General features: G+C 31.6%; 1 protein-coding gene across 4 annotated transcripts in view; it reads left to right on the top strand.

Annotated features, from left to right (window-relative positions):
- The window catches only part of LOC106458462 (probable assembly chaperone of rpl4), a 31,018-nt gene extending 19,709 nt beyond the window's left edge, over window positions 1-11,309 (top strand). For 2 of the 4 annotated variants that reach the window (XM_022384686.1, XM_022384683.1), the window contains one exon: window positions 9,183-9,553. In XM_022384686.1, the coding sequence (XP_022240394.1) occupies window positions 9,183-9,356 (174 nt within the window). In that variant the 3' untranslated portion in view covers window positions 9,357-9,553. Of the gene's footprint in view, window positions 1-9,182; window positions 9,554-10,444 lie in introns of those variants that run through there. The other 2 variants (XM_022384685.1, XM_022384684.1) reach the window with 2 other exon arrangements.
- The last annotated feature ends 383 nt before the right edge of the window (window positions 11,310-11,692 follow it).

Raw genomic sequence — 11,692 nt, 5'->3', positions numbered from 1 at the left:
TTGTAGAAACCTACAAGTGTAGAGAAAGACGTTTCGAAAGTCTTCCGACCTGAAGACGAAAGGCGGGGGACGTTTTTGAAACTTTGTCCTCTACATTTGAAGTTTTCTACAACAGACAGTTGCTGTCCATTTGAAACTTAGATTCATTATGAATACTCTGCCTAAACAACCTATCAAAGTTATATCCTGTTGTTGTTTTCTTTCTAAGATAATTTTTGCTCTGCACTTTATGTAGCCTCATGACAAGAGTCTTCACCTAATACTATACATTCAAGGTTTAATTTCTACTTCACATGCACAATATCAATTTTAATAATGTACTTAATATTTCACGTAACCAACTATTGGATAATAAAAATAAAATTATGAATAGACAGACTTATCATGAATTTTGAAAGTATGTATTAAACTGAAAATTTGAGTATAGTTAAAACCTGTCACAAAGTAAAATATAATAATAAAGTTTTTACACACAGACCATGGATGAAATTATAGTTTTCTTTAGATTTGTTTTACTGGACAGTTACTCTTTACCAGTCTCATACCTACATTTTTTAACATTCTTCAGTTTCATTCAATAAACATCGTTACTTAATAAACAAAGGAGAATGTTAACATGTTAAAAATATCACCATACTGTTTTGAAATCGTACTATGAATTAAGGAAAGCAGTAGCTTTCAAGTATTGATGTAAGTAATTAATGCCTTCCATTTAACAGATGACATACTACAGGCAAGTTTTTAGCTGAGGTTTCTATGTCTGTCACTTTTACTGTCTGCAGCAATTTACTTCTTAAATCAGAGCTTATATGAGGTAAAATATTTCTATTTCTAAAGCTAGCACCAAATACAGATGACAGGAAGTGATCCATATTTGTTTTAGTTACAGCAATCTGAAAATTGTGATCCCGGGAAAAATGTAATCACTAAGGGATGGTGTAACCTATCAATTCATTATAAAATTATATTCAAACTATTTCAAGTCAATGTTAACTGTATACAGATCCATAAATAATTTTTCACGTATGATGTTGCAGGGACAAAAATAAGATGCAACTCCTTTTTCTGACCTTCTCAAACAATTATTTTATTACACAAACTCCAATCTTCAGTACCATATATAAAAAACCACCAATACATGTAACTATGCTGAATACTTACCCAATTCGCATATTACCATCTCCATTTTTCACATCTGCTGTCCAAACTCCAATTTTGTCTCCCTTCGGACGAATCTGTACAACAGCCCCGCAAACATCATCACTGTATTCGTCAAAGGCTTCGCCAATCAAACAAAGAAGCTAAAATATTGAACAAATTAAGAAAATATTATATATTTTCACGTATTAAAACAAACTCGACTATCTCACTATTCTCCGGGATGGTAGTTTTTAAAGAGTGAGTATAACTGATAACTGAAACACAATGATATGGGTTTGAAATCTATGTAACAAATAGGCTTAGCTTAAGTTTATCTATGACATATGGGAGAACACGCTGCATTGCTGGTATACTCCTACTCGAGTCGCACATAAAGTTAAGCTAAGCCTATTTCTAAATACCATTGTGAATGTGTAGATAAACTAATTTCAATGTCCATCAGTGATCACTAGTCTTACAATGGTGTATAGTTTGAGCATAATGGTAAAATACATGGAACATTTAGAAAAGGTACGTATCTCAGTTTTATGATTTTCACCATTAACCCAAAATCTTGTCAAACTTTACTTTGTATCTATTTTATTATAGGTGTTGTCAGGTGCAAGGTAGCTTATTACATATATATCCATCAAATACATTTACAAAACACAAATGTTCATATACTGAAATATTTAGAAACAGTGAAAATAATATAATTTAGTATAATATCAGAAAACGTTTACAATTCTAACTTTGAGAAACAGCAAGAAAGATTACAAAATCATGTTTCATGTCCACAAATTACATTATATACAAAAAAACAAAATTACAATGTTAACTACTAGAAGGTGTGGGAGGGAGGTTAAAAAGTCAGTTTTAGTTCAACAGGGTAGGGATGCTGTGATTGACACCACAGGGTTTACGAGAAAAAGAAAAATGTAGACAACCAATGTAGTCACTGTTGTAGCAAAATGTTTTTGTATGGGAGTTTTAAAGTTTCAGATTGCACGTGCGTGAAGTCTGTTTTTTTTTCTCAAACAGTATTTTTACAATAAGATAGTTAATAAAAGGAAGAAATGCTACAATTAAAAGGTAATTTATGTAAAATTTGGGCTAAATGGCCAGGTAAGAGACACTCAAGGCATAGGCATAGCCATCTCTAATTTAGAGCTGCCGATAAAAAGGTGGGCAACTAATCGGCAGCACCTGCCACTTATGGGCAGACAAGAAGAGATACGGGGAGTCTTGACCTCCTCCCCATTTTTTTTAAGAAAATAAATAAAATGGCCATACATCCTTAGACTACCATGTAGTTTCGAAAAAGAACAATAGATGGCAGCATTTATATTTGATTGGACTAACTGCCATTAAAGCTTTTCTTGAGTTTTCTGAAGTCAATTACAGCCGTAGGCTACAACAAATTGGTTATGCATTCAGCCAATAACTGATTACTTCTAAGCTAATACAACCATATGAACATTAATTAAACAATACCACTGTAAGTTAAAGTTTTGGCTTTTTCCAGAAATTAACATTAGAGGGACTTTTCTAATCAAAGTTTGTATTGCTTAAAACAGCTGCAGCTTTTATATAACAGACTTGTTATAGAATTCAACTTTCATTGTTTATAAGTTAAAATTCTCATGAGAAAAATGTTTTTCATGTTGTTGATGTCCAAAATAAGCCAAAATACAAGTGGTATGACTGTATAAGTAACGACTTCAACATTTTTTTTGGAAAACAAGTATCTTATAAATAAATGCTGAAATATGAATTTAGGCATAGACTTTATAATTTTGTTTTATATCTATGGTTCTAAATATTTAATTTTACATGAAAAATATGAAATGTTTAACTATTTATATTTTCATATCAATCATATTACTACAAATTACTTTGAAAGTACTGGACTATAATCTCACCGAGCTAATCATAATGACTTTTGTTAACTTTCTAGTTATTAGTAGTGTAAAATTACAGGCAAAATAAAGAATGAAAGTAATTAGATTTATAAGTAGAGATAGTAAAGATCTAGTTAAACATAGAATTTTCCTACCCATCCAAAAAGAATAGATTAATCTTTGCTAAGAGCCTATCACCCCTTGAGAATATATTACCCATTTCCCTTAGTTTTTGTACAGGCCTTGATTGAAAACTTATGATGCCACATCAAGTGATTTGATTATTCACTACACAAAGCTACAAAGAAAGTTTAAATGTGATTGGGTATAGCACAAATTAGACTATCGGTCATAGCAAAGTAAATATATATAGGTTTGAGTTTTTTAGTTTCTATAAATTCTTTTCTCTTAGTGAAACTTTGTGTATTAAATCATATTTGTTTGAAAGTTCAACTAATTTTCTTCAATGAAAAAACACTACTTGAGACAGGGTAAGCTTATACCAGTGGTCTCCCGACCTCTGGGGGTCAGCGGAAGTAATAATGGGGGTTCCAGATATATTTTCTTTAACCCTTTCACAACGGGTGGGTTTAACTGTGCATGTCACGGTCTGTTAGCGATATATTTTCAAAACTTTATTGTTACTATATATCACCGAAATTGGCATCAAAACGTTGCTTATATTATAAAATTTAATATTACGTATGTTTTAATTTCTTATTTCAAAAGAAAATATAAATAAAATAAAGCTAAACATCAATTTGTGTGTGTGTCACATAGTACCTCCTCATGTCTTGTTGCTCAGTTTATATTTTTATGCCTACTATACACACCTACAATTGGTTGACGAATTAGAAACATGAATTTTAGATACTGGCAAGCTAGAATATAAACTTAGAACCTCCCACCACTTTGATTTATTAAGAAATCAATGTATCTATCGAATCAACTGGAGTGGCATCTCCTCCTACTCCATTCTTTCCAAATCTCTTGTTTAGTTCCACCTACTTTTCTTAAGGGTCTGTTTATAACCAATAGAAAGGACAAGTTGTGCTTTACATGATTCTGACAGTTGTTTTTAAAGAGCATGGAAGAGAAAATGAATAATTTTGTTAAGACTGTTGAATGGTGATGACCAAGTTGTTGCTCTGAATGGAGATAACAATTTTTTTAAACAAATATATATACTTTATTTATAAACCCAAGCAAGTTACAGATGTTTTGGGTGTACTAGTAGGGTAATGTAATATATTTTGTTCTTTTTAAAATATATATTTGAAAACTACAAAAATTATATTTCTTCACCCTCCACTAAAAAAAATAAATGAGGCTTAGCACTAAAGGCACTAGGGCAAAATATTTTCTTATCACCGTAATTTCTCATAAGTACTTGAAATCATTGTTTTTCTATGTTTCAAGAAAAATAACTAAAATTTAAGTGTTAATGAATAAATGTGTATATATATATATATATATATGTGTGTAATGTAAAATATCAGTGTGGTTTGCAAAAATTGGTAATACAGTTAGATTTATACTTTGTATTTGATTCTGTGTGTATATTTATATATATATATATATTTATAAATTATAAATGATTATTACTTACTTCATGGTAAGAGTCAGTAGCAATTCAAGGTGTTTCATAACTGTAAGGGAACTTCTAAACTACACTTTAGCTACAAAAGTAAGAATGTTTTCCAAAGAATACTAGATTTATTAGGCTTATAAAACTAAATGAGTGTGATAAGTAGTACCAAAACTAGAGTTTTTATTGGTTGACGAATCTGTGCTGAAAACGGAAATAGGATTTGTACATCGATGCCACTAAATTCCAAACACCCCAAAAGTTTTACCAATATTAGAAAAATTGCAATGTGTATTGTATCGGCACCAAACCACATAATAAATGTTTTGACAGGTTCAAAGTGCAGTGTTGTTACTCTCAAAAGTCTTCTTGTGAACACTATAGGATACATGCATAAGCTGATAAGTTACACATCCTGTTGTTGGCATAAACGTTTACACTGATTCTAAGTGCAGTGTGATTACTCTGAATTTTTCAAGAAAACGTTTTAGCATATATGATCCGATACATTAGATATCCTGTTCTCAGAGCAGGGATTGAGCCAAATATCTTTTCGCATGTGCTTTGTTGCTTTCAGGAGTATCGTATTACGATGGTGTCAAGTAAACAGTCTACTGGCATAAGCAGCAATTTATTGGTTTATTTTCAGCAGGGTTCTACTTTAGTCATTGACAGTAAAATAAAGACAGAAAATAAATGTGAAATGTTTAGCAGTTCAAACTTGTAAGAGAAGTACTTTGAAACTTCTTCGCCAATAATAACGAAAAAAAGGCACAGCTGCTCCTTTTATTTCTAATTTTACAACTTGTCCTTTCATTATATCTTTGGGATTTGTCTACAGGATGAAGACTCAAGTATATCATTAAATAACTGATAAGATATAGTTTTATGGAAAACAACTGTTTGAAATGTATTTAGGAGGTTTTAAAGATTACACAAAAGAAATTTGAGATTTTTGGGATGAAGAATAGTATTTTTAATCATAACGTGAAAATCACTTCCACTTGGACTAGTAACGAAACAGACTCAGTATATTCACAATCAAATCTTTAGTAAAAATATTTCATTAAAAAATTTGATTTTTTATTTACAAAAGACTTGTAATGTTTACTAAAGGTATACCAAATTTTGTGAAGATGCAAATACTGAATTAAAAGTTATAGTATAAATACTTAATGTGTGTAAACATGTATACGAACTCGTGTATATTATACTGAGCCCGTTGCAGAAGGGTTAATCTAGTTTCCATGGTGTTACTATAAAGGAAGTTAACACTGTTTTAGAGAGGAAAACTACCACCATATATTTTAAAGAATCTGTTTGGTTCTGTAAAATATAGTTCTGTTTCGAATAATAGAGTTCCTGTGGTTTGTTGGTGTGTATTGCCAAAAAGTTATGATATCTAATCAAAAATACCTTTGGTGTGAAAAAATGGTGCAGACCAAAAAAAAAAAAAAGGATTGAGCATGTGACTTAAGGAAATGAAACCAAAATTGGCAGCCAAACTGGTAGCTACATTTCTAGCATTGGTAAGAATTGTACAGCAAATATTCATTCTTTCATTAGTTAGCTAGGCTGTGTATTTTGTTTTACCCACCATTATACCCCAAGTTGAACCAAAAATGCAGCCTGGCTAAATAATCAATTAATATTTGTTGTAAAATTCTTATCAGTGCTATAAGTGTAGCTACCATTTGGCTTCCAATTTTGATTTTGTTCTTTTAAGTTGCATACTCAACACTTTTTTGCCACACCTTTTTTTCACACCTAACATGTTTTTTGATTAGATAATTTGTAAGAAGAAACGTATTTATCATACAACTGTAAAAAAGAGTGATCTGAAGTGTTACAAAAAGAGCTTCTGTTATAAAGTTTATATCTTATTTCTTCTTAACTTAACTGGTTGAGATTTAAATGTATTTAAAGCAGTGTAGAAAAATCTGTTATTCAGAATATTTTAACTTTATGAATGTATAAGCTGTAATTTCAAAAATGTCTCAGTTTGTATACAACACAATCAATCAGTATTGACTCTTATCGATCTAATTAGAATTATATTACAGATTGATCTGCTTTGAGTTGGATTGGTGTAACTTTTACTATTTAATCTATTCATTAGAAAAACTACAAAGATATGAATCAGAAGCTATTGTTTTTTTCTTCTAAGAATAAAATATTGCAAGAGTTTAACCATGTTTACAATCCTAAACCCTAAGATTACAGTAATATTTTGTTTTGTACATATGTTCTCATCACCACAAGATTTAACAATAATCACAGATATTTAGCATTAGTTGGAAGAAGTACTTTGAAATTATCAAATTACACATATCAGTAAGTTTATAACACTAAATATATTAATCATTTAGCTGTACACAAGAATACATAAACAAACATTCAGCATACTTAGAAAGTCAGTAGGGGTGTTTTGAACAGTCTGTAAAACAAAATATTACACTTCATTGCATATACTCGCATCATTGTTGATATTACACATGTAATATATCAATGTATGCAGAGGGTTGAGTACATTTATATTAAAATTGTTATAAATATGCAAATTTGTAAGTTATGTAACAAACACAGCTGATATAAATTTATGATGGAATGGCATTTATCAGAACTACATTTTAACATTATTTGACAGTTTGAATGTAGTGTGATGCCAATGAAAAATTTCTGCTTTTAAGGGTCAGGAATGAATTAGACATTTCCAATGCAAAATATTCACATGCTTGGACCGTAAAAAATATGTTCAGGTCAGGGATTATAATTTCCAAGATGTGAATATCCCTTCTACTTAATGGCATTGGAAACTATAGAGGCAATTTGAGGCACTAGGACCATCCAGAAAAAGAGTGGCAACAAGTTGTACTCCCACTTGTGTTAAGCAAAGTGTGGCAGCTTGTAACATGAGAATCCATGAACACAAAGGTCATTGGCCAAATCCATCCACATGCTCCAGGCAACGGTAAACAGTACAGTCAAGTATCTCTGTCTTGAGAAAAAAAGTAGGAATGGGAGCACCAAAAAAGTAAAGAAACAAGATAGGAATGGTTGGGATAACATTACAACACTTGGTGGTTTTGGACATGGTTCAACCTCAAAGTGGGCGAGGCCATCATTCTGCCCATTCCTACTTTGTGTTTTACTTTGAACTAATTATAGACTTGAATTGAGTTTTATCAGTAGCTAATCCTTTCTAAATACTCAACAAATTTAAAAATTTCAAAAATTGGCAGTTTTTATACTATTCTTTTGACCCACCCATTACCAGTCAAATAACTATAATGTCTCCCATAAGCAAAGTATGACTATTGGAGCTTGCTGTCCCACTTCCAACATCAAACAACCCCTTATGAGGTCGTGCATTTTGTTAGGGTCACGTAATGTGATCTCATACAAGTACCTGTACTTGGTTGTTGAAACAAAGTTTACAAGAGAGAAATTTAGCTATATATATACCTTTCATTTAATTTGAACAATTACCAAAAGATACAAAAATCACACAGAGTAGGAATGGGTGGAATGATGGCCACACTCACTTTGAGGTTGCATCATGTCAAAAACCACCAAGTGTTGTAATGTTACCCACCCATTCCTACCTTGTTTCCTTACTTTTTGGTGCTCCCAATTCTATTTCCTAATTTTTTTTATTTGAAATACTTTTTACATATGTATATAAATAAATGTTTTATGAACATGGTTTCTAAAAATGAATCTAGTAACAGTATTTCTATGGATAATGACAATCCTATTTCTAGTATTTCCTTGAAATATTTTTTATGTATATTTGGTGATCTCTTTTAAGTATTGTTTGATTAGCATTTTGACTTCTGTATATTTTCAAATTATATTCAGATGCTGTTATTGATAAATCCTTATAGATTGAAACATGTGAAAAATCTGATTCTCAAAGACATATTCCTACTTGGTCAACTATATGACCCTGCAAATTATTAATTGTGATAGTAAAAGCAGTGAATTTTATTATGAATTTCAGATTCTTCTCTTTGGACTGTCTTTCTGGTTTTGGCTTTGTTAGCCTGCTGAGCATAAGAAGCTCTTTTTAATTTGGGCTTCTCAAAATTGAAATGTGCTGTGGGTAAAACATGGGTTGTTATGGAGTTGTAGCCGAGGGTTCCAATTGGACAAATTTTGGTGGTGATGTGCCAATGATTATGATTTTTGTGCTCCAGCAGTACCAAGCATGGGGTGTACATACATCCAATTCAATTTTATTCCTCATCACGATCTCTACCAATATATATATATATTTGTGCCAGTTGTATGTTAATCGGTATCTCAACAGCAGAGATATCAGTATGCCAGATGGATGGCTTTTTGTCTTTGTATAATATATTCTGTTTCAATGGAAACTGCTCTAGAGGTATTGATCAAAATGCATGGTCATTAGACAGTGCATGACCAGATGTAGTAACATGGACTATAACAATGTAGTGAACAGCTTTACAGTTACATTCATAAGTCAGGCTTACATATAATCTAAAATATCTAAGGAATTAACTTTTATTATAAAATTTATCTTATAGCTGACAGCAAAATTTGGAGTAGATAATCCTCAGATTTTGCAACATGCAGAAGAATTATTAGAAGAAATGGGACCAGGAGAAGATGGTGAAGATGAAAATGAGAATGAAATTAATGAGAACAGCAAAGAAGAAGAAGAGTTTGAATCAAGCTCGGGTGAAGAAATGGAACACTAGAATGGAAGAGCTATTGTAAAAGTGAAAAATGTACAGCGTTTTAAATTAAAATTTTGCTTGTTAGTTTTGATTTTTTTTTTCTTGTGACCTCTGATAAATTTAAAAATGTAATTCTAATGTTCAACTTGGAAAACTGAAATACGACACTGTAAGACTTTTGAAGTAATTTTATTGGATCAAATATTTTGTCTGTTTTATTAATTTTTAAGATTATTTAAATCTAAAAATCAAAGATGTCACCTTAATTTAGATTCAGAATTGAGGTATATTTACAAAAAAGTAAACGATCATTTCATGGTGTATTAATGACATGATAAACAAGTTGTTCCAACAATAGATAAAATAGTGTAGATGTACTAGTGGGATTCTTACTGTTTCATTAAGCATTGTTAATGAAATGAAGTTTGGGATAATCATATATTGAATGGTAAAGATAAAGATGCTTGTAAAATTATATTCGATTGCATTTATTATGAGTAAATACTTAATTTACTTAGGTTTTTAAATATGTTTAAGATATAGTTAATTCTTTATTTGAAATAATAACTGAGTAAAACAGGTTTTGATATTCACAAAATAAGCTTTTAAAACAAGAATAAAGCTTTACATGTTTTATAGAAAGAAGCCGTACATTTTATGCCAATCTCAAACTTTTCAACAATTTGTGCACCTAATCAGATTGGTGTTAGCAAGAGCTTCATTAGCTAAAATGTTCCTGGTACCTTCTGTGGTAGTTTTAGATTCATGAACATACATTATGATTTGGTCTAACTTTAAGGGTTTTAATGATGAACTGTCTTGAAGTTTAGCATTTTGTGCTCAAGCTCTCATTTCAATAACATTGAGCATCGTATAGGACAGTTTTTTAAATTTCAAAGTAAGTAAGGATTAAATCATTGATACTATCCCCTCACATATCAGTCTCAGTTAACTTGATAAAACAATCACATTTTTGTAAAATTTGCAGTGATAAAAAACAAAATAATTGAACTATAGGTAAGGTATACATCACACACACACATACACACGTATGTACATATATATATATTTATATGTATGTATGTGTGTGTGTGTGTTGTGTTTTATAGAGGCAGGGGAAATCCTGAAAAGGACATTCTTCATCCACCACTACCCTTATCTGATTCTTTGACTGAATTCAGCTGTCTAATCCACTACTCTGGATGTTATTGTTGGGGTGTGTCCACATCTTTTGCTGCATCTCAACCTGCAAGAAACTACAAACAGCAGCAACAGCATACACCATATGAAATTTCTGACAACAGTGCCAACTACTGTCCCAGCCCACCTCATCCCCCAATAGACCCCCACAAATCAAGGCAACAAAGTGACTGGATGCCTGGACCCTGTGCAAATGGAAAGAGTATTTGAGGAGAAGCTGGGGTGAGTCCAACCAGTCCAGGATGATCGGGGAGATTCACCAGATTTGTGCTGAGCTCACTATTAATGTGTAGTATATAAGCATACCATACATTTTTATATCCTTGTTTTAATCTTGTATTGGTCATAATTTGTTGGGTATTCTGTGTTTGTGCAGTTTTTTTATAATATGTGGTCAAGAAAGTCATTAGGTGGCTTTTGTTCTAGCTGCCTTTTTTCTTTGCCATTTTTTTCAGATAACACTTGGTCTGCCCATGGAAGGTATGACTATAATGCTACACATTATACAAGGGTGTCAACAACAGTGTCCTCCACTGGTATGTCAGGTGATGCCTTGTAGTTACAATCTCTCTTGGGTTTGAATGAGAATAATCAGTCATGTGGGAAGTACTAGTTAATCAGCAGTAGTATGACATAACATCTGAAGTAAGTAATGTGCAAACAGTTTGGTAGATGAACTTGGCCTAGTCAGTCAGATAGAACCAAGCAATTACACACACACACACTGTATTGTTGTTAAGGTGAATAATAAAGGTTGTTTATTTGTGTTCTACATATACAGTTTTTTTATTTTGTTGTTACAAACTGTTATTCAGGTATTCAGAACTACTCCATTATAAATATGTCGACGAATCTTCTGTTAGTCGAAGACCTACCCCATTATTCTAACGAAAATCAGTTTATCCTGAACGTACCCCAAATGAGAAACCTCGCTAAGGCTAAAGAAATCATCAGCTAAATCACCTCTGCCAACAAACACTCAGTATAATCTGTGACAACTGATTCTGAGTGAGTTCCACACAATGTGCCATCTTCTGTTTTTCTTTTTTTTTCATCTACATCTTATTTCATTTAGTTTAAGGGATCAGCTTCCTAAAGTGTTGAAAGATCATCAGCTTTACCCATCTTGTGTATATATATATATATATATATAGTAC

The sequence above is a fragment of the Limulus polyphemus genome, unplaced genomic scaffold, assembly GCF_000517525.1.
Source record: "Limulus polyphemus unplaced genomic scaffold, Limulus_polyphemus-2.1.2 Scaffold467, whole genome shotgun sequence".
Classification (NCBI taxonomy): domain Eukaryota; kingdom Metazoa; phylum Arthropoda; class Merostomata; order Xiphosura; family Limulidae; genus Limulus; species Limulus polyphemus.
Note: the sequence above shows the minus strand (reverse complement) of the source record. Positions and strands in the feature narration are given on the sequence as shown.